The sequence below is a fragment of the Miniopterus natalensis genome, chromosome 8 (assembly GCF_054644295.1).
Source record: "Miniopterus natalensis isolate mMinNat1 chromosome 8, mMinNat1.hap1, whole genome shotgun sequence".
In the NCBI taxonomy this organism is placed as follows: Eukaryota; Metazoa; Chordata; class Mammalia; order Chiroptera; family Miniopteridae; genus Miniopterus; species Miniopterus natalensis.
The window spans coordinates 12,428,100-12,451,317 of NC_142088.1; the positions used below are offsets into that span (position 1 = coordinate 12,428,100).

The 23,218-nt window shown below is 50.2% G+C and overlaps 1 protein-coding gene across 7 annotated transcripts in view; it reads left to right on the top strand.

The window, feature by feature from the left end:
- TNS1 (tensin 1) overlaps positions 1–23,218 on the top strand; it is a 190,766-nt gene that overhangs the window by 106,317 nt on the left and 61,231 nt on the right. For all 7 annotated transcript variants that reach the window (XM_087819600.1, XM_016196775.2, XM_016196776.2 and 4 more), the window contains 10 exons: positions 1,352–1,402; positions 2,461–2,583; positions 3,002–3,066; positions 4,584–4,667; positions 8,189–8,301; positions 8,701–8,761; positions 9,027–9,102; positions 9,663–9,792; positions 11,882–11,947; positions 13,060–13,176. In XM_087819600.1, the coding sequence (XP_087675726.1) occupies positions 1,352–1,402; positions 2,461–2,583; positions 3,002–3,066; positions 4,584–4,667; positions 8,189–8,301; positions 8,701–8,761; positions 9,027–9,102; positions 9,663–9,792; positions 11,882–11,947; positions 13,060–13,176 (886 nt within the window). The remainder of the gene's footprint in view (positions 1–1,351; positions 1,403–2,460; positions 2,584–3,001; positions 3,067–4,583; positions 4,668–8,188; positions 8,302–8,700; positions 8,762–9,026; positions 9,103–9,662; positions 9,793–11,881; positions 11,948–13,059; positions 13,177–23,218) is intronic.

Sequence of the window (23,218 nt, forward strand, 5' to 3'; positions counted from 1 at the left end):
TCCAAATCCAGGTATTGGCAGGGCTGTGTTCCCTCTGAATCTTGCAGAGTAGCAGCCTGCCTTGCCTCTTCCTGGCTGCTGGTTCCTCCAGCATCCATGGTGACCCTTGGCTTATTCCTTCATAGCTCCGATCTCTGCCCCTGTGATCACAGGCCTTCCTTCTTTCCTATGACTCCCTGTGTGTCCATTCCTCTTCTTATAAGGACACCAGCCATTGGATTTAGGGCCCACCCTAAATCCAGGATGATCTCATCTCCAGATCCTTAACTACTTACATCAGCAAAATGGCCCTACTTCCAAATAAGGTCACATTCTGAAGTTCCAGGTGGATGTGCATTTTTGTGGGACACTATGCAACCCACTACAGACACCCATCCATCAGCTGTGTTGGGCATTGTTAAGAGCCTGGTTTTAAAGATCAGAAAGTTCTGGGTTTGAATATGGGCTCTGCTCTTATTAAGAAGCTGATCTTGGCTCCTTAGCCTCACTAAGTTTTAAGTTCCTCATCTGTAAATTGGGTCTAATAATTCTATCCCCACCTCTTATGGTTGTTGAGAGAATGAAGCCAGCTGGTAGATGTAAAGTTCCTAGCATGGGATGACAGGTTGTGGATATTCAAGTGACAGCTGTTAATATAATCAAGTGTGCTCCATTATGGGGCTCAAGAGTGGACTAGAAGCCATCTAAGGTTCTTCTCGACTTCGGACTCTAGGATTTTATGGGTCTCTGTGCTTTGCCACCCTCCTTCCATCCTGCCTATTCCAGACCGTGGGGTCCTCTTTTCTCCCCAGGAGACAATGCAGTGGTATTTGAGTTTCCCAGGCAGTGCAGTGGAGGTGGAGACAGGAATTACGGAGATTGGGGGACTCTCCTAGGTGTCAGAGAGCATCTGCTGGGAGAGGAGTGTCGAGGGTCTGAGAGGGTCCAGCCAGGACAGTTTGCATCTTCTGATGGAGAGTGTCCGACCACAGAGCCATTGCATCTTCATGGGGTGAGGGTCTAACATCCAGCTGTGGAACAGAAACCAGAGAAGGCCAAACACAGAACATTTAACATCACCAGGTTCCATTCAGTGTGTGGAGATGCCCACCATGGGGTGGTCCATGGGACTCGAGACAGGCTCCATTCCCTTCTCATCTATAGTTCTGGACATCTGCTCACTGAGGGGAATGGCTGAGCATCTATACTTCTCTCTCTCCCCCTCTTCATCCTGAGAATCTATAGTTGAGTTCCTGTTGGCCAGTGCATGTGTCTGATGGCATCCCATGTATGCTCATGTGTGGGTAGAATTTTCAGCAGGGGTGAGAGCAGCGTGTGAGCCTTTTCATGATCTCTCTTTTCTTCTTTCTAGCTTTTCAACCTCTCTGAGCGGAGACCTGACATCACGAAGCTCCATGCCAAGGTGAGCTCCTGTTGAGTTGGGGTGAGGGTTTCTACTCGCCTGGGAGAGGGAGACAACAGACAGGCTCCCTCTCCCTGTGGGCCCCACATCAGAGTCTTGGGGGAAAGTGCTGACAGTTTGCAAAGCCTATTATGGTGTCATCTTCTGTTTGGAAATGGGAAAGAATCTATTCATTGTTTCCATAATATAAATTACTGAAAGCAAAGCCTGATAGTGATTCCTACCCAGGTCTGCCTCCCCTGGGAGCCCTTAGGATCTTTGAGTGAGGCTGGAGCTGTGAGATTTTTAGTTTCATTGAAAGGTATTTTGGATTTAAACTGGCTGGGAGTGGCCGATGTAGACCTTCCTACCTGCCAGCTTTCTTTGCTTGCCTGGTGGGCTGTGTGGCGGGCTCTGCACAGTCCCTGCTCCTGGCTCCTGCACTGTGGCGCCTGTTGCTGTGTGACCGTGGGGAGGTAACGCACTTCTCTGGGCCTCAGTTTGCACCTCTGAAAGTGGATGGGTCAGGTTAGGTGTACTTTGCTATTCAGATCTGCCCTCTTTCCCCTTCCGCTTCTCTGGGTTGGCCTGAAAAACCAATGGTGTGTGTAGCCAGGGCCTACATAAGAGCCATGAATAGACAGGAGCCCTTTGCTCTGCCCTCTTTTGCCCTGAGCCAGGCCTTGGAGTTCTCTGTGGGAGTAGAACTTGGGGGGTAGTGCTGGGAGCCCCATCACATTTTGAGGTCAGAGTCACATGGAAGGGACCTTGGGGTCATCATCTCCAAGCCTTTGCTTTATGCACATATGAGAAATTGAGGCTAGAAGAAGGGCCTTGACTGGCCAGAAGCCCCACAGTGAGCCAGTCAAAGCTGAGACTTAGGCACAGGTCCCTGGCCCTGACCATTGTCCTTTGCCTCCACATCCCCATGTCCCCACTGGGCTGATGGGCAGGGCAGGAACCAAGGCCCAGCTGCTGGTGGCCACTGCTCCGCTACTGGCATTGAGGTGTGTGCTGCCCCACTGCCCTGGTTGACTGTCTGGGCTTCTGCCACTTCTCACTCTTGGCTTGGGCCGCAGGTACTGGAATTTGGCTGGCCCGACCTCCACACCCCAGCCCTGGAGAAGATCTGCAGTGTCTGCAAGGCTATGGACACTTGGCTCAACGCAGACCCCCACAATGTCGTTGTTCTCCACAACAAGGTCAGAGTGGGCTGCCGGGTGTGTGTGTGTGTGTGTGTGTGTGTGTGTGTGTGCCCACCCCCACGCATGAATGTATCCTTGGATGAGGGTATACACTTGCCTGTATCATTGGATTGTGTGAGTGTGTGAGTCTGTGTGTATTCTAGGGATGGCAGGTGTGTCCCAGGGGCACCCACAAGAAGTGTGGGGTTCCAGCTTGTGTGTCCCTCAAGTGTAGGGGCTGATCAACTGTGTTTCTCCTCTTTGAGACTCAGCCCCCCCCTTCCTTCTGCTGTATCCCCTCCCTCCTCCCATTCTCCCTCAGAACCACACCCTTCTCTCCAACCCCTGTCCCCTTCCCTCCAAGGCTTCTGGATGGACCCTGGACCAGTAGGCCAGCTTGAGAAATAAAGGCTTTTGTGTTTGGGGGCTCTTTCAGGGAAACCGAGGCAGGATAGGAGTTGTCATCGCCGCTTACATGCACTACAGCAACATCTCGGCCAGGTAAGAGGACCCCTGAGCCTCCCATTCTCTGGATGTTGACAGCAGAAACTGCCTCCCCCAACCCAGCCATGACTTCTCCCTTCCTTGGGGCGGGAGGGTAAAGACTGAGGGGTGAGAGGTGCTCAGGACGAGGAAGGAAAGTGCCTATCAACATCTCAGGGGCAGGAGCCCACGGCTGGAGAGCAGGAGAAAGGAGTCCATCCCACCTTTGCAGGCCTGGCTGGGGCAGCTTTGGGAGGCAGGCCCATCGACGGACACCCCACCTAGCCAGATTCTTGGGGCCTCTTTTTCTTGCCAAACTGTCTTCTGTTCCCCTGGCTGAGCAGACTGGGGGTCAGAAAGAAATGCTGGATCAGATCTGGGTCCAGCAGAACCAACTAGAAGTTATCTCATCCATCCCCCTGTCTCTGGCCAGCAGGGCCCTTTCCCACTTAGGTGTTTTGGAGCAAGGCTAGTAAACAAGCCATGCCCCGTTTTGATTCCATTTTGCAGAGAGGCAGAGAAATCCACCCATTAATCTGTTTATCCACTCAGCAGTGGGTATTGAACAGCCATGGAGGTGTTCTAGGTGCTGGGGATACAGCAGTGGGCAAAGCCAGGCCACTGTCCCCATGGACACTAAGTAAATAAGCAAGTATATCAGTAATAGCAGGTGATAAGTTCTGTGAAAGAAAGGATACCAGAGCAGGACAGTGGTCAGAGGAGGCCTCTGGAGGAGGTGATATTTGAGCAGAGACCGAAAATAGGCAGAGGAGGGTGGGACTGGCTGAGCCATGTAAAGTCTGGGCAGAGAGGAGAGGAAGGACCAAGGCCTGTGGTGGGAATGCCACATGAGGGGCTGGCGTGTTTTGAGCTGAGTGAGTGAGGGCATGAGGAGTAGGAAGTGAAAGTGGAAGGGGGCAGAACCTGAGAGCCTCGTAGGACTTGATAAGGACTTGGGGTTTATTTTAAGAGTGATGGGAAGTTGTTGGGAAAGTCAAGACAAGGTAAGCTATGTGACCAGTCACTACATTTAAAATGATCTCTCTGAAAGCCCTCCGAGGAAGGGTAGAGTGTTCTGTGGAGGGCTTGCCAGTGGGATGGCAATTTTGCAACTTTAAGAAATCCACCTTAGCCTAATCTTTGCTTAATGGTGAGTGCTTGCTGTGCACCTACTATGTGCCAAGCTCTTTAGAGATGTCAGCCCACTTGATTGCCATAACAAACTTTGAGGAAGGCAACTATCACTCTCATTTGACATGAGAGAGGAAAAAAAAAGAGGTTCAGAAAGATTAAATAACCTGCTCCAAGGTACAGGGGTAGTAATTAAAGGGTGGACTAGAGATGGGTTCCTAGTTGTCTGGCTCCAAAGCCCCTTGCAACACAGGGGATGGAGAGATGCTGAGGCTCTCTTTTCCCGAAAGTGTTTCAGCACAGGGTGGCTGGAGGACCCTGCAGGCCTGGGGAGCTGAGGAGGGGGCTGAAGGGGCTCTTGGACTTGGATGTTGGTTCATCTGACCACCTGTTTTTCCCCCCAGCGCTGACCAGGCACTGGACCGGTTTGCAATGAAGCGTTTCTATGAGGATAAGATTGTGCCCATTGGCCAGCCATCCCAGAGAAGGTGGGTCTTGCAGCCCAATGTTCACATGTGTGTGCTCACTGTACGTGGGGACTAGCCTCATGTACCCATGGGGGATGGAACAGCATGCCTAGGTAGGAGTGTACTAAACATGCATGTTCAGGGACCAGCCTGAAGGGGTTTGAGCTCAGGGACTTGGGTGAGCCCATGAGCAGCTATTTGTGCCCTCAGGTGGGCAGGGAAGTTGGCTCCTGAGGCTGGAGAGCAGAGAGGGTATCGGTGGGGACACACTGGTTGGGGTATAAGAAGGTGTATTGTATGAGAAGGCAGTGCCATTCTTGGTCCTGGGAACAGGGTTGCTTCAGTGTTTGGATGAGTCTGCAGGAGGCTGAGGTCCCTGCTGCCTGCCCTGGGGAGGTCACACACACTCACAATAACAGTCACCTTTTATGTGGTCTCATTAGAGCCCTCAACAGCCACGGCAGGAAGGAGGGACTCAGTCATTCATTTGGCAAATTTTAGGCAGTGTGCTATGTTCAAAGTGCTAGAGATTTCTAGTTGAACAGGACAAAGGCCTTTGTCCCTAGTGAGCTGATAGTCTGTTGAGAAGGGTGGACATTACACAAGTAAATATACAAACAAGACAGTTTGATAATGATTAGTCCTAAGAAGGAAAGAGGGTAGAATTCTGCTGCGATGAGAGCTGACGGGAGGGGAATGGGGCTATTTTAATGGTCATGGTCAGGGAATACCTCTCGGAGGAGGTGAATTTTAGCCCAAAGCTGAATAATGATGAGCTACCACATGATGATCCAGGGCATCCCCATTTTACAGGAGAGAAGCCTGAGCCCAGAGGGAAGGGGTATGCCATGGCCAGGGTCCACAGAGAGTAGTGGCAGAGCCAGGATGTACTCAGGGAGCTACCCCCTGGTTGTGCCATCCACCATCCTGAGGGTTACCACTGCATTCAACTTTGTGGGTACCATGCAGCTTAGTGATGTCTGATCCACAGGAAGGCACAGGTAGTGTCAGGACCAGGTGGGCCTTGGGAGTTTGCAGGTGAGTGGGAGCCAGAATGGTGGACACCCAGGCCCAGAGTGGAGAACTGGAGAGTTGGACTCAGGCCCTGCCCCCTGTGTCACTGGAGCTATGGGCCCATCACACCTGACCGTGATGGGTCATATTGGGCTACCCACTGGGGCTATGGTGCTGAATCTCTCAGGCAAGGTCTCTTGGGGCTTACCTTCTGGTGGATTACACCCATGGGAATTAGCCATCAAGGTCATTAGTGAGAAGAGCTTTGAAGGGAGTAAACCCAAACAGAACATGATGGACCACGAGAGAGTGATGGGAGTGGGCATTAGGGGCTGATTCAAAGGGCCAGACCATTCTGAGAAGATGATGTGTGAGGTGAGGTCAGAAAGGTAGAAGGAAGCATCTGAGTGCAGGTCTGGGGTAGAAGGTCTAGGCAAAGGGGACAGCAAGTACACAGGCCTGGAGGCCACAGTGTCCCATTGACTTTTCTAGCCCTTCCAAACACTTGGCAGGCAGGACCCCCTTGCTGCATGTCCTGGAGCTTCCCAGACACTCCATGCTGGAGTGTCCCCAGCTCATGTCACTCTTACCTTGTCTTTCTAGAAGTGTGCTGGCACTGCTGGGGACTGTTTCTACCATTGTAGCAGGAAGCCCTAGCAAAAGTGAGTGAGTCCTCAGGCAACCCAGTGTCATACTGTTGGCACAGGACGGCTGGTAGCCAGCCTCAGGTCAGCTGGATTAGAAACCGGATGTCTCTATGTGCAGAAAATTCTGGCTAGGCTGCCAGACACAGCAGCTGTGGATCAATGAGAATGTTCCCAGGGAAGAAATCTTAGGGAGAGAAGAATATTGGTCAAGTACCTGCTCCTGGATAAGGGATACAGACAGAGGAGCGTGATGTTACAATGGCACAACGTGGCTTGGAGAGAGCAGGCAGAGTAGTCATATCCCTGAAGCTGAAAACCTGGAGAGTGGGGAATCAGTGCTACCTCTCAGGAATATGGTTATGCAAGGACTCCGCAGTGCTCGGTGTGTGTGTGTGTACATTATCTCGTCTGCCTTGCAGCTCATATCTGCACCTACATCTGCTTATGGGTGGGTAATTCCGTTTGTGCCCAAATGTGAAAGTGCAACTGTTGGATTTACCATGCATTCATTGCCACTTTCCCGCCTTCTTGGCAGTGTCAGTGGTAAGGCATGAGGCTGTTGGAGGAGAAGAGGGCAGGGAGAGAGGGAGGAGGGGCTTGGCCTGCAGCTCCCCCATTCATTGTCACCCCACCCCCGGACTCATTGTCCCCAGCACACAGACACATCCTGTTGGCATGATCAGAAGTTCTGATAGGAACCCGCTATTCCAGGTTTCCGGTTTGAGTAATGGGGCTGGGGGCTGGGCAGGGGCCTGAATAGGAGCTGGCGCTGCCCATCAGATTATCTTGCTTGGGTTGTCCAAGGTGGCCCCACCCCAGCCCAGGGACAGAGGCCCACAGGCTTGGAGGGGGGCCAAGGAGTCAAGATATAGGAGGAGACTATTATCATAGTCATGCGAGTTCTGGTCTCACCCACCTCAAAAGCCCACGCTGACCCCCTCAGAGCTCAGATGCATTCTGATTGGTTAGGCTGACCCAACTCGGTGTCCTCTGGCCAGTCAGAAAAGGGGGAAGCACCGGCCAATGGCAGAAGGATTGGCTTCTGTTCTGGCAGATGCATTGGAGTCAGACTTCCTTCCTCTCTCCCATTCGCTCTCAGCTTTGTGTGCGTGTGCTGTGTGTTTTTGGGAGGCTAACGACCCTTTCTGAACCTAGTTTCTCCTTTCTGTTTAGGAGTGGGAATAGATTAATCCTTCCATTCTTCCAACAAGAGCTTTGTTAAAAAAACACCTGGGAGATGTTGACCCCAGAGATAGAAATACTTAGTGGAAGTTAGGTATTTTACAACACCAAATAAAATGCTCTGGAAAGACTTTCATACACTTCAGCATGATATAAAAAACTGAAAGACTATAATTATTATGCTTTTAATATTTGCTGGAGTGTCATGTGGCTGGTGGGGCTGTGCAGAGCTGACCGAAAGCCTGTGCGTATAAATGTCAGCTTGATTTGGGCTTGGTATAAGGGTGTCAGAGCTATTTGATAGTGGATCAGTCTGCCTTGTGCAGTAGTGAGCAGTTGAAGGGTGCCTGTCAGGGATGTGTGGGAGGAGTTTTGGTCCAACAGGAGATTCCTGTGCTGGGAGTGAAGCAGGAAAGAGATGCTCACATTGACCACCAGGGGGCGCTAGAGAACCCCAAATCTAGGGTTTGCTTGACCTGGCTCCAGGTCCAGGAGTACCTACTTGCTCTCCCTACCTGCGGCTCCAGGCAGCAAAGGAGGACTGTGCAGGGCTCAGGACCCAGCCACTTGGAGGCCTGGGGTATTGGCAGGGGGCTAGGCAGGGCAACCTAAGGCAGCGTTATGGTGGGAAAGAGAACATGGGATGGCTTTGCTCCGGTTCAGACCTCCTTGGCTGAAGCTGCCCCTGTCCTGCTCCAGGTATGTGCACTACTTCAGCGGCCTGCTTTCTGGCACCATCAAAATGAACAACAAGCCCTTGTTTCTGCACCATGTGATCATGCACGGCATCCCCAACTTCGAGTCTAAAGGAGGTACTGGTCCCAGCCCTCTGGCTCCCCACCCCCTCCTGTCTTCCTTCTCCTTCTCTGAAGAGGCAGCCATAGGTGGTAAAAATATATGCTTGGATTGGGATCTCAAGGGCACCGCTTCCTGAGCTTCCTTTAGCCCCACTCTACTCATTTGCAAAATGGGTTTGATACTTGCAATGCCTGCTGGCAGATGATGGATGGGGCAATGTTTTTGTAAACTTAAAATGCCTTTCAAATGAAAAGCTAGTGTTTCTTCCCCTTTCTCTTTCTATTTCTCCCTCTTTTCCTCTTTCCCTGCCCTCCCCTTTTCCTTCCTTTTTCCTCCACTTCATTCACTCTCTTCTCTCCCTCTTCCCCCTTCCACTGCTGCTGCTGTCATAGCTAAACCACCCTTCCTTACAGGGTGTCGCCCATTTCTCCGGATCTACCAGGCCATGCAACCTGTTTACACGTCTGGCATCTAGTAAGTATTCCATGGGAACGGGAGTCCGGACGCCAGAGCTCCGAGGCTGAGGACCAGGAGCAGGGTGTGTGTGTGTGTGTGTGTGTGTGTGTGTGTGTGTGTGTGTGTGTGTGTGTGTGTGTTGCCTTGAATCTCTTCTAGGAGAGGGCTAAGGGATGAAGTCAGCAAGGTTTCCCACTAGCCTGGTGGCAGAGGGGCAGCAGGGAGAAAATGCACTGCCCCCCCAGTGGTCCTTCTTTCTCTCTGCCCCCCTCGCCCCCCCCAGCAATGTCCAAGGAGACAGCCAGACCAGCATCTGCATCACCATCGAGCCTGGGCTGCTTTTGAAGGGAGACATCTTGGTGAGCGACTCCCCTCTGTCTCTAGCCCCTCCCTGTTTATTGTCTCTCTGTCTCTCTTCTTGCTCTCCTCCACCAGCCTTGGGGTTGTAGGCTCTCAGGGCTCCTGCAGGCCTTCCAGCCTCCCACAACCCTTGTTCATTCTCCTGCCTTGGAATTGGACATCCCTTCTACTAGGCTTACCTCTTGTTCTGAAACAGCTCCAGGAAAATGCCTCTCAGTGGGAGCTGTTACCTCCTGGCTTCTTGTTGGTGACTAGGACTCGCTCAATTCTAACTTCAGCCCTTTTTAAATCCACCCATACTTTTTCCATTCCAATCTGTATGCAGGAAATTCTTGAGAGGCATTTTTGTCCCATGGGATAAGACTGGCTTCTAACTCTCTGGTCTTCTAGAAGTTTCCCCAGAGATCTCTTAAGATTCTGTTTGGTGTTGGTGACACCTCCTTCACTGGGTTTGGGGTGAACCTCGGGGGCCCAGTCTTGGAGCTGGTAAAGAAGCTCCCCTGGGACCCAGTTTCCCAGCCTTGGGCCCCTGATGGGCTCTGCTCTCTCTCTCATCCAGCTGAAGTGCTACCACAAGAAGTTCCGGAGCCCAGCCCGAGATGTCATCTTCCGTGTGCAGTTCCATACCTGTGCCATCCATGACCTGGGGGTTGTCTTTGGGAAGGAGGACCTTGATGATGCCTTCAAAGGTGGGCCCATTAGGTAGAGAGGTAGACTTAGCAAGGGATAATTCTATCATAGGGTAGAAGAGCAATTATGCAGGGGGCGGGGAGCGTGGCAGCAGGGAAGGGACAACCATTTTCTGAGGGAAGTGGAGGTGGTCAGGGAGGGTCTCCCTTTGCTTCTTTTCACTGTCCTTTTTAAGTTTCATCTATATCACACTCAGGACTGAGACATATCCACACCCATCTATCCATTCATCCATTCATCCATCCATTCATCTTTCCTTCCATCTACCCACCTACCCATTCACCCATCTAAAGTTCTTCATATACCCATCTATCTACTCATTCATCCAAATCCATCCATCCATCCATCCATCCATCCATCCATCCATCCATCCATCCATTTACCTACCCACTAATCCATCCATCCATTGATCTATCTACTCACCTACCCATCCACCCACCCACCCACCCATCCACCCACCCATCCATCCATCCATCCATCTATCCATCCATCCATCCATCCATCCATCCATCCATCCATCCATCCATCCATCCATCCATCTATCCACTTATCTACCCACCCATCCAAATCTATCTATCCATCTACTTACCTATCCAAATCCATCCATCCGTTCATCTATCCACCAAATGTCACTTGTGTGTCTATATGGGCCAGGCGTGTGCTAGACCTTGAGGATACAATGAGAAAGAGATGAGTCCATAACCCCAGGGAGCTCAGTCTTGTGGGAGAACGGGACACACAAACATGATACTGTGAAGTGACAGACACCTGCAGTGACAGACATGCACAGGCATGATGGGTCCCCTAGGGAGTGGACACCATCCCTGACGTAACTTCACGTGCTGTAAGCAGTGTATGATGATCTGTGTCCAGATTGGGCTCAGGTGGAGAGCAGGGAATGGGGCTCGGACTTGGAGGAGGAGGGCCCCCCCCATGTAGTGTGGCTTGTACAGGAGAAGGATGTGTCCTGTGATGTGCTTTCCCTGCATTGGAGCCAGGAGGGTAAAGACAGAAGAGGCTGTTATAATTACAGAACAGAGTGAATGTTATCAATATTAACAAGGAAAAATAAAGGAATAGTTGACACAATAAAGGTAGGGTTGGTGAGAGGTGGAAGAAAGGGAGGGCACAAACTCCTCTAGTATAGCGGGAGTCAGGACACCATCAAAAAATGGACAGAGCCCGGCTGGGCGTGGCTCAGCGGTTGAGCGTCAGCCTAGGATCCAGGAGATCTCAGTTCGATTTCGGGTCAGGGCACATGCCTGGGTTGCGGGCTCGATCCCCAGTCGGGGGTGTGCAGGAGGCAGCCGATTAATGACGACTCTCTCATCATTGATCATCTCTCTCTCTCTCTCTTTCTCTCTCTCTGAAATCAATAAAGATATATTAAGAAAAAAAGATTTGAAAAAAAAATGGACAGATCAAGAAATAGAGGCTTAACTATAGTATTTAAAGTTTCAAAGGTAATCAGAATAAATGATGATGATAATGCCAGATTTTATTTTTTAAAAACTATCTCTTTATTGATTTCAGAGAGAAGATGGGAGAGGGAGAGAGATAGAAGCATCAGTGATGAGAGTCATTATCAGTTGCCTCCTGCACGCCCCCAACTGGGGATCGAGCCAGCAGTCCAGCCATGGGCCCTGACTGGGAATCAAACCACGATCTCCTGGATCCTAGGTCGATGCTCAACAGCTGAGCCACTCCTGGCCGGGCAACAATACCAGATTTTAGAAGAGGGGAGGTGGGAGTAGTATAAGTGAGCCAAATTATTCATCTTCATAGTGATGAATCAACAGGGATTATTTAAAACTGATGTATCTAGAAATAGTGTCATAAAAACTGTGGCTGTTATTTAGAGGCTTAGAGGTAACCACTAGTAGAAAAAGAAATCGAAATGGTTACCTCAGCTATGTAGGACTGGGGCTAGGGAGGACAAGAGACTTAATTTCATATCTATATATATTTCATATATATATATAAATATATTATCAATGTGTGTGTGTTACTTTATTCTAGAAGAAAATCTTTTATGGAGTCCTTTTTAGAAATTAATTGCCCATTTTGTTTTTCCTTCCTTTTTTTCAGATGATCGATTTCCAGAATATGGAAAGGTGGAATTTGTATTTTCTTATGGACCAGAGAAAATTCAAGGTATAAGTCAAGTTAGAATCCATTCATCATTCCCTCCCTTCCCTCTATCCTGGCCTGTCCCCACCCCTCCTTCACCATTCTATCACTGGTCTGCTCTATAACTGTCAAGTTACCTGTGATTGAAAGGCAGGCCAACAGTAAAAGATCTGGGTATCATAGTGGACCCCCAGCTAAACATGAACCAGTGACTTAATCTCTGGGTAATAAAAATAAAAAAGCAGACAGAGAGGCGCTGGGTTGGATAAACTGTTCTAGTCCTATTAGGTCATCATGCTATTATATTTAGAGACTGAGGGCCATGGAAGATGGAGGGAGTGGCTGAGGGGACACTCAAAGGTGCTGGGTAACCGATAAGTATTTCTGAAAACTGAGGTGGTTCAACCTGAAGATGAGAAGACCAACTTAATAATAGCCTTTAAGCCTTTAGACTGGTTATATGTGGAGACCAGTTGTTCTCCATCTTATTTGTGGACAGAATGGGAGGACATGAAGTTAGATTACAGACAGAAGGACTCTGGATGGATTAAAGAAAGGACTGCCAGGTCAGGGAGGCGACGCACCCCATAATGTCTGACTTGCAGCTTGTGCTGTCTTCATCCTGGGCTCTCTCTGGATGTGTAGGAGCAATTCTGCCTCTGCCCTCAGATTTCTACCTGGAGTAGAGAGCATCTTAAGAACGGGGCAGGGGAGATGGCCTGGATGACCTTGCATCCTCTCAATGTCAAGGCTATGAGCCCTGCTTCTCCCACACCCCCCTGACTTCAGGGGCACCCTCTGGTCTCTCTGCCCTGCTTCCAGGACACAGAAAAGAAAGAGGCAGAACTCAGCCAGAGGGACCCCAGCTTTCTCTTGGGGCAGGGGTCTTTATTGCTCAGTGCCCTGTCCTGATTTATCCCTATGACCTGGTATGAGCCTCTTCAAGAATGCAAGAAACCAGACCCCTGGGTTCTCTGTCCAACTGAAGCCACTGGTCCCGCCCCTCCAGGGTCAAGAAAATGAGAAGTCCCTTAGGGAGCATCCTTGGGGGATCTTGTTGGCTTCCTCTGTTTTTCCAGCTGCTGATCTCTTTTTTCTTTCTCCCACTGTCCTCCCATCCTTTCCCATTCTTTTAGGCATGGAACACCTGGAGAACGGGCCAAGCGTGTCAGTGGACTACAATACCTCTGACCCCCTCATCCGTTGGGATTCCTATGACAACTTCAATGGGCATCGCGATGATGGCATGGAGGGTAGGTGGGACCAGTGGCTTCCTGCCCCTGCACAGAGGGCCTTGGCTCTCTTGTTTGGCTGTGACACCATACCAGTTTCAAAGGAGAGGCAGAGAAGAGGTCTGAGGCACCTTGGAGAGCTCACTGTTCAGTGGGAGAAGATAAGACATGAGTGTTAAATAATGAAGACAGAGCTAAAAAAACACAGCCAGCCACACCGAAAGTGTGCCATTGGTGCCAAATGAATCCCATGGATGGCGAATGCTCTGAGGTTGGCAGGGGCGGTATTCTTGTTAGCTAGAGTGGCCTGGGAGGGCTCCTTAGAGCAGGTGGCCTTGAGTGGACCTTGAGGTGCCCCCTGGATGCCTACGCAGCATTTGTTAGATTTCTTTTAAGACCCACTGTTGCATTGCTGTAGGCTCACAGCCTGAGTTCTCTGGGGTCAGGGCACTGGGAATGTAGACACAGCATCAAGGGCCTGCAGGCTTTCATCGGCAGCCAACGAAAATGTTTGAGAGCTGGAAACAAACAGAGAAGCTCCAAAATTTGCAAAGAAAGCTACAGAATTGAAATTAATACATGTTTAGCTACGAAACCTAACATTATATCAGATGGTCAGCTGCCACTTGGGGTCAACTGCCACATATAGCTCTCAAGAGTTCAACTCTTGAGAGCTATATGTGGGTTCTGTTTATTTATATGGTTCATTTGAATATGTGATGGGATGTGGGGCGGGGCCTCCAAAAGTGAGCATGCCTGGAGCTCAGGAACTCTCTAGACGCCCTGCTTGGGGTTTGGCCGCAAGCTTGTTTCCGTGATTTGACCCCAGGACCTTGGAATGTGGGAGCTGGGAGGACCCTCAGGACCATCGGCCCACCCCTCCATCAGTTTTCAGTTGGGGTAACTGAGACTTCTTTGAAGGGAGGATCTCCTGCTTTACCCCCATGACTGGGGATGTGTCCTTTCAAGGTCACCAGTGCCCAGTGTATGGGATTCTCCTTCCAGCCTGTGCTGGTTCTGGGGTGGGGCTGCCCTATCCTGGGGACCCTGGTCCCCGTGGCAGAGCTGGGTTAGGGAGAAGCAGGCACCCTCACCCTGCCTCCCACCTCCCTCTCCCAGGTTCTGGATTTGTGGACTCCACCCTGAAAGTCTTTAAAGTTTTTTCTTGCATAAAAATTCCCCCTCTGACCTTGGAGACTCCAGAATGAGCGATGCCGGAGGAGAGCAGTGGTTGGGCTACAATTTAGGGCTCGGTGAGAGCATGTTGTTTTTGTGCAACATTGCAAAGTTGAAGGCTTCTCCTCATACCTACCCTGTTCCCTGCCCTTCCTCCCCCAAGGGGTGCAGACACCGCACCAGAGCCCTCCCCACCCTGTCCAGACAGCCCCCCAAAAGCACTCCATCCTCCTCCCCCAACCCCAACCCCAACCCCATACACTTGTGCTAAGTGGCTGAGGAGGAGGCAGAGGCTGAAAGAATTAGTCCTGAGGTACCGGTGGCTGCCAGCCTAATTGTTGTTCTTCTGGGGATGTTTGCATTTTTAACAAGAACACTTGGCAATTTGAAGGAATTTTCAATGTCTCCCCATCTCTCCCCGGTGTGGATTCAATGCCACGATAAATGTAAAAACATTTGGTAAACTCTAAAGTGCCAGGCAAATAAAAGGGAAAATAATTGAGGAGGAAGAGAGAGTGGCTGTGGAAGGTCAGGGCTTGGGACACAGTCAGCTGTGAGGGAAGGAAGGGGGCAGAGGGGACAGTGAGAGGCAGCGAGGAGGGGGAAGGAGAGGGTGAGGGGAGGCCTGGAGTCCTCTCCCACCCCCTGGCCTGCCCTCTTCTCTCTTGCAACCCACTCCTCCAGGCAGGGAATGGAACCAGTGGGACTTTTTGGCCAGTTAAAGGTCAGCTGTCCTGTAGGGACAGAGGGGCTCCTGTCTGGAGGCTGAGAATTGGCTCTATGCCTAAAGGGTGGGCAGGGGAGGCAGCTCACGGCTGTGATGTCCTCTGCCCTGGCTTGGCCTGGGAGGGGACCTGTGCAGCTGGGGTGGTCCCCAGGGCAGACCCCATCTGTCCCACTGTGTTCTCCCTGCTGCTGCGGGGCTGTAACCCCCATAGGGCCAGGAAAGCAAACTGTGACTGGCCCTGGTATGGGAGCAGGAGCATTATTCCCTCTTGCTTTGGGTATACTTCTGGAAGCCTCTAGAAGATTCTGGGGCCCAGAGGTAAAAGCATTTTCTTCTGGCCAATACTCCAGTCAAGAGAGGGAAACAGGAGGCCTGTGTCTGTCTCCCTAGCTGTGGACAAGTCCCTGTGCTTCAGTTTCCCCATGTGCCAGCTGGGGTAGGAGCACTTAACCCCCAAGATTCTGGGCTGTTCAGAAGATGCTTAAGCTGGAGCTTGGGAGAGGGCCTGGCCAGTCTCTGGAGTACTGCCAGGGCTGCGGGAGTGGCCTAGGGGGTGATGTGGTGCCCAGGGCAGCTCTGCCTGTTCTCCGGGAGGTCCTGGACCAGGAGAGGCCAGCTGACACTGAGGTGCTGCAGTGCAGGGAGTGAGCGTGTGTGCTTTAGAGCCCGCCTGCCTGGGTCCAAATCTCAGCTCTCTCCTCTGCGGCTGCATGTCCTTGGTCAGATTATATAGCCTTCCGGTGTCCTAGTTTCCTCATTTACAAACTTGGGACGCTAATAGTATCCACGTCATTGGGTTATTGTAGCAATTTTAATGGGAGGCAGTTTAGTATAGAGGTTAAGAATGTGGCCTCCAGAGTTAAACTACTGGGGTTCAAATCCTTTGACAAGATACCATCCTCTTGGGGCCTCAGTTTACTCTGCTGTAAAATGGGAATTCAGTGAACAACTTTTGGAGATCGGCAGTTGCAGAGGGGCTGCCTGCTCTGTTTTCTCATGATTCTCTGGCACATCAGTGGTGACTGTGGCAGCATCTCAAGGGTCTGCAGACAGGGTTAAAGGAGAAAACCTTGGGAGCCAGCTCTGGTTTTGCCACATGGCAGCCATGGTGCCAGAGGGTGAGGGGCTGCTCACTCAGGAATGCCTCTGGTGAGGGGCCTCTCAAAATAGGTGCGGGGTAGTGTGTCCAAGGTGAGATGAGGCCATTTCTGGAAGCAGCCTGCCTTTCCTATTTCAGGCCTGGCCAGGGAGTGGATGAGAGGCCATGCCAGGTGCTCTGGAGCCCCCCAGGTGACTCAGAGCTGAGGAGGGGCCCTGAGCCAGGCACTTTGGAACAGGAATCATCTCTGGCCTGGGCCCCACCTTGCCCCCTCCCTGTAGTGAGGGGCTGCCAGCACTGGGGTCAGAGCTCCTGCTTCTCTGGGAAGCCCTTCAGGTAACCCTGACTTAACCCCCAGTGGCACGACTATCCTGTGTTTGGCCCCTTCTGCGCTGCCTCATCCCCACCCCCCCTTCCCAATTCCGGATTAGGGTGTGTGGCACTGTGATGCTTAGTGCATTCATCCACTCGCCAGGACATCCCTGACTAATCTCAGCAGCAAAATGAAGGAAGATCCATCGGGGACTTCTGTTCTCTATAGGCTGACCTTCCAGGCTGGGGTCGCCCAGGCCAATCATAGAGCCCATCTAATGCCCTCCTGCCACAGTGGGGAAACTGAGGCTAGGGAGGGGAAGGGACTTGCCAAAGGGGGAGGCAGTCCCCATGTATGGAAACCACCTTTGCTTGATCTTAGCTCCTGCTGTACCAGCAACTACAGTGAAGTGTGGCAAGATGGATGATGTCGCCTGGGGTCATGAGAAAAGAAGTGGGGCTGATATTTGAATCTAAGGGACTGACTCCACATCCCTTCCCACCTGCCTTAGAGCTCGGCATATTCAGCATCCAACCCCCCCCCTAAGTCAGATGGCTCCCCAACATCTCAAACCCTTAAGTGACATCGGAACTTGCTACTGCACAGGGTGGCCCATTTCACTTTGGAGAGGCCCAGGAAATAGAACCAGAAATAGAGGGAAAAGGGAGAGTGAGCATGGAAGACCGAGGATGGGGTGACCATGGGTGCTTGGGGACCATTTTGACTCACCTACATTTGGGCCAGAAGGAGGGCAAGTGAAGAAAGGGAAAGAATCAGTGGAGGCGCAATATTAAGAACTTTCTAACCACAGACATTTCCAGGCCTTGAGACAGGTGACTAAGGGACAGGGGCTGCCTGCCACCTCGGGAACTCCTTACTTTGAGAGCAGTGCCCTCTGATGAACCCAATGGCCTTGTGTTTTAGTTAGATCAGGTGACCACAATGAAGTGACAAAGAGTGAGTGTTTAACACTTAAACTATAGACATTCATTTTCTCGCAGTTCCGGAAGCCAGAAGTTTGAGATCAAGCTGTCGAAAGGGTTGCTTCCTCCTGAGGCCTCTCTCCTCGACTTATATTCAGCTGTCTTCTCCCTGTCTCTTCACTGGTCTTCCCATGGTGTGTCTGTGTCCTAATCGCCTCTTATAAGGACACCAGTCACACTGGATTAGGGCCCACCTATATATTTTAAAATTTACTTGCCTCTTTAAAGGCCCTATCTCCAAATAGTAACACATTCTGAGGTTCTGGGGTTAGGATTTCAACATATAAAATTTTGGGAGCGGAAGGATTCAGCCCATAACACCTAGAAAGGAGTTCTCTGGGCTGTCCCTCTTCGGATACATGGAGCCTTGGTCCTGAGTGGGGAGGAAGTTCTAGAAGGTCTGGGGTGGGTGGAGGGGAGAGCCGCCTGTTCCTCCACCCCCTCCCTCTTTCGGGCTCTTTGTCCTGGTCCGCTTTGGTCTGGAGCCTGCCAGCTCAGCGCTCTGGCTGACACCACGTTTCACAGCCTCCAGAAGCCCCATTAGCTGCTTGGCCTGAGTTCTGAAGCCCCATGCCCAGATCTCTGCTCCCTGTGGGTGGGAGGGGGCCTGTGTTTCTGCCTATGCTGCACACAGCCGTCTCCAGATTCCTCCAGAGTGTTCTAGGGCAGGCCTTCTCGGAAGCAAGCCCCACACCAAGGGATGTGGGCTGCCCTCTGCCTCCGAGAAGCCCAAAGGTTGACCCAGCCTGAGCTGCCTCACTCCCCACCCCAGAGTCACTCCCACCCTTCCCTGACCTTGCACACTGGGTTGTTTCCAGCTTCTCACAACCTTCTAAGAGGACTGGGAGGAGGGGCTCGTGCTGAGTAAAGCAGCAGATGGCTCAGGGCCAAAAGAAAGAGAGGAGGGAGAACAGGACAAGTTCCTTGGCTTGTTAAGGTTGCAAGGGGGCTGGTCACCACCCCACTTCTGGATTTCTCCTCCTGCGTGATGCCTGGCAGCCTTTCTTTGTTTTGGTGGGCAGTCCCACCAGAGCGAGGGGCTGTGACAAGGGGCTTTGTTTTGTTCCCAAGCTTCTCAGCCCCCCGGATCTGTGAGGAGAGGCTCCCTTCTTCAGGTAGAGTGTCCTGCTCTGTAGGGCACCTACCCCCTCCTCAAATTCTTAGGCCTGAGCTGGGAGAGTCTTCCTGATGCAACCAGGGGTCCCAGTCTCTGGTGTCTTCTCATGAGCTGGGCTCATCCAAGAATTCTCAGATTTTTTTGAGAGAGAGGAAAGAAGGAGGGAGAGATACATAGCAAACAGGCAGAGACTGAGAAAGGAGAGAGAAACAGGTGAGGGACATGGAGAGAGAGACAGACAGACTCGGACAAACATTGGCCTGGGAGGCAGAGGATTTGGGTCCTGGGTGTCCTTGGTAACTCCTTTTCTTTAGATTTTCTTCATTTCCTGTAAAATGAGGGTGTCAGAGTAGTGATTTTTTTCCTTTTTAGCGCAGTCACTGTTTTGTTTTTTTGTGACTTACGAGGAGCTAAGATGGACCTACTGAGCTTCCCTCTCAGACTTTCTCAACTCCTGAGTGTGGAGTGGGAAACAGCATAGCTCAGTGGTTGTATCAGCCAGGAGAGGCTTGGTTATGCCCAGTAACAGACAGCCCCAAATTCTCTGGCTTAACCCAACAAAAACATATTTCTTGTCCCTGCTGCCTGTCCAGTGTGGGTTGCCCGGGGTCTCTGTGCATCTTAGTTACTCTAGGCTGGTGGTGGCTTCATCTCAGAGATGCTTCAATCATTGCTGCATCAGTGGGTAGAGCACATTAAGACTTGCATACTGTTTCTTTCTGGATGTGACATAACTTTTTTTCTGCTCACATTTCATTGGCCAAAACAAGTTGCACATCCATGCCTTACAAGTGCAGGGAAGTTTTGCCTAGAAGATGGAAAGCTGAAATAATGGTGAACAGACTAATCTCTACTATAGGGAGAAAGACTGTGGATCAAGAATCAGAAGTTCTGGTTCCAAGCTCTGTTGTTTATAACTGTGCTCCTTGGTCAAGTCACTTTGCCTCTCTGAGATCCAAGTGCTTTATCTGTAAAATGGGTACAACAACAGCACCTTATGTTTAGGATTGTTGTTAAGATTCAATGAGGTAATAGATGTAAAATGTGAAAAGTAGGGTGCCTGGTCTGTATCATGCTGGCGATAATTTATGTCTGTTATTATTATTACTAAAATGCTAGAGGAGAGAAGACAAAAATGTGATTTTTGAATGTATACATGCCCTCTCTTCTTAAGGAGAAGCCCACACTCCCTTGGGCCACTCTATAGATGGCTCTGTTCTGGGGACCCCGCTCTTGGGAATCAGGAGACTTCCCTCTGACACCAACTTGCTGTGTGACCTTGGAAAAGTTTCTTCCCCTCTCTGGCTGTCAGCTGCCTTATCAGTGAAGTGAGGAGGATGAATTCCAAAGGGGATTTCCAGCTCTAAAGCCCTAACGGTGATAATAATGACAAGACAATGACTAGATGATAGCTGGCCTGTGTGCCTCCCCTGTGCCAGGCCCCATTGGCTATATGTTCTCTTGGTTACTCCTCCCCGAACACCTACAGGTTGCTGCTGTTTTGTAACTATTAGGCTGAACAAGCAGAGCTGGTAGGGTGTGATTAGAAAGCCACTTTATTTACCCCTGCCCTTTAAATCTGTCCTTTGCTTCCCCTTCCCCCGAGTGACATTAGGGTGAGTCTCATGCCCTTTCTGGTCACTCTCAGGTAATTAAAGTTCCTACGGCCAGTAACAAATATGCCCAGTGCCAGTGACTTGGTACTTCATGCAGAGTTCATTCTTCCTCTTTGTCGGCATCTACCTGGCTGTCAGCTGTGTGTGTGTGTGTGTGTGTGTGTGTGTGTGTGTGTGTGTTTCAGTAGGTTTACTGGTTTCCTGGCTTATGGGAAGGGAGGAGAGGGAAGGGATCAGGTCATTCTTGCCTGCTTGGCACCATGTGAGGTTGCAGAGGCCTGCTCTGTGTGGAGATATGACTTCTGAGCTTTTTGCCAGTGGAAGGTTCTGAAAGTGTCACATGCTGATTGTTTCTATCTTGCAGCACTTTTGTAGGTGTTTTGGAGACACCCCTCTACCTCCCCATAAGTCTCTCACTATTTCCCTCAGGTGGGTGACTGCAGCTCTGTCAGATGTTTGTGACCCTTCCTCAGCCCAGGCATCCTTGCTCCCTCCAGCCTCTACCTGCGGAAGTCCCTTCAGCCCTCCAGGTGGCCCTCTTGGACAGGATCTGAGGCAGCCCCAGGCAGCTTCCTCTCCCTTTAGTTCACGGAGGCCTTAGGCACTCTTGGCCTCAGTAAAGCCTGAGATTGAGGTGGCCAAGGCAGCCCCTCACTCTGTTTTCCCTGCCTGCCTCTTACCCTTCAGACTTTCAGGCCTGAGCCTGGCACCATCTCCCATGTTCTCCGTGCTTCAGCCAACTCAACTCACATTGAACTGAGCAGACCCCCTGAGATGAGGGAAGAGCCCCTAGCAGGTGGCACTTATAGCAAAATAACTCTCTCCCCCCCAGTTCCTCTTAGAGACTCTCACCTCCTGACCCTGTTACTCCTTTGATATGGATGTACATGTGGGTGTAGTTTAGAGCCACAAAACAGTTTCTAGCCATCTCTTTTAAAAAAAATTAACAGCTGATAATATATATTCCCAATATTATATAAGAAAGTTATATTATACTGATATAATTTAATATCAGAATTTTACCCATTTAAAGTGTGCTATTCAATGGGTTTTAGTATATTTAGAGTTGTGCAACCGTACCATAACCTAATTTTAGGACATTTTCATCACCTCCTATACATTAGCAGTCACTCTCCATTTCTGTCCCTACCCTCACCCTCACCCTAATCTGCTTTCTATAGATTTGTCTACTATGGATATTTCATGTAAACAGAATTATACAATTTGTAGCTTTCACTTGGTGTAATGGTTTCAGGTTCATCCATGTTGTAGCATGTATCAGTACTTCATTTTTAGTGTTGAGTAATTTCCCATTGTGTGAACATACCACATTTTGTTTATACATACATGAGTTGATGGATATTTGCCTTGTGTCCATTTCAGGGATGTTTTAAAGAACACTGCTTTGGAAATTCATGTATGACTTTTTGCATGGACTTATGCTTTCATTTTTTCTTGGGTAGATACCAAGGAGTGGAATTGCTGGATCGTATGGTAATTCTATGTTTAATCTTTTGAGGAATGACCAGACTGTTTTCTAAGGAGGCTGCATCATCGTACATTTCTCCCTGTCAATGTCTGAAAAATTTCTCCACATCCTCACCAACACTTGCAATTTTCTTTGGTATTCTAGTCATCCTAGTGGGTGTAAGTGGTATTTCATTGTGGTTTTGATTTGCATTTCCCTGAACATTAATGATGTTGGACGTCTTTGTTAACTGGCCATTGTGTATCTTCTTTAGAGAAACGTCCATTCGCATCTTTTGCACATTTTAAAAAATTGGGGTTTTGTCTTTTTGTTACTGAGTTATAAGAGTTCTGGAAATAAGCCTCTTATTGGATATATGATTTGCAAGTATTTTCTCCCATTCTGTGGGTTGTCATCTCACTTTTCCTACTTTTGAAATATGGCATTCATTTTCCTCTATCACAACTGAGATCCAAATGCTTCCATTTTAACTTCAGATTATACTAGTATTCCCATTTTATAGGCGAGGAAACTGAGGCAGTAGCAGAGAGGCTAGGGGTCTTATCCAAGATAATATCCTGAGTAAATAGTAGAGGCGGATTCCAACATGGGGGGCTGGGAACCAGAGCCAGGGATCCACACTGTTTTCTATCATTTTAAACCTTAATCTCAAAGATTATTCATCTACAGCCTGAAATGATTTAGGCTGCTTGGTCTGATCTCTTTCCAGCCCTGGAACTGGTGGAAAACCTGCCCCATTACATAGAGAGGGAGGCTGGGTTTCAGCTCCCCAAAAGCCCAGGAGTTCTGCCTCCAGCTGCCTTAGCCAGGACCAGACAGGATGATGGAGAGCTGTGGTCCCTTTGCATTGGGAGTGAGGCAGTTAGGTAGTGGGGAGAACAGCCCCTGTGACATATATTCATAGGAGTGATGTTCTTTCCTTCTGAACTTTTGGGTAAAATATAGGAGGAACCAGTAAAAGAGGGGAGCACAAGATTGCAGGTGGGCTCAGAATATTCATTCAAAGGGTTCAGGGATCCCGGAGAGAGACATCTGCCCCTTGTCTCCGAGCAGAGGGTGATTTTCTAGGCACTGGTGCTGAGAGCCTGGAGTTCAGCACCAAACTGATTTTTGTTCAGAGATCTTAACTTGGCTGTGGGAAAGGCCAGCTCTTCTGGTCTGTGACCTCAGGGTGGGTGGGTGAAAGGGCAGAGAAATTCAAAGCTGCTACTGGAAGCTCTGTCCCTGTTCTAGCATGTCATATAGAACAAAGGGCTTACACTGCAGCAGGAGGGGTGTGAGTTAGCCACCTGGTAGAACTTCCCTGCTGTGAGAGGGTGGATCAGCCATGGCAAGGAGGTTGGGTCTTTGTCCTCTTGGCCCCACTGAGTAGATATGTCAAGAAACAAGGAAGATAGGTCTCAGTTGGGATGGTCTGCACAGAGATAGTGACAGAGGCAGTGACAAAATGCCTTCTTGAGGAGGATCTGGGGACCTTCTCCTCCCCAACAAGGGAGTCCTCTCCTGACCTCCTGGAACAATCAGAGTGCTGAGAATTCAAATG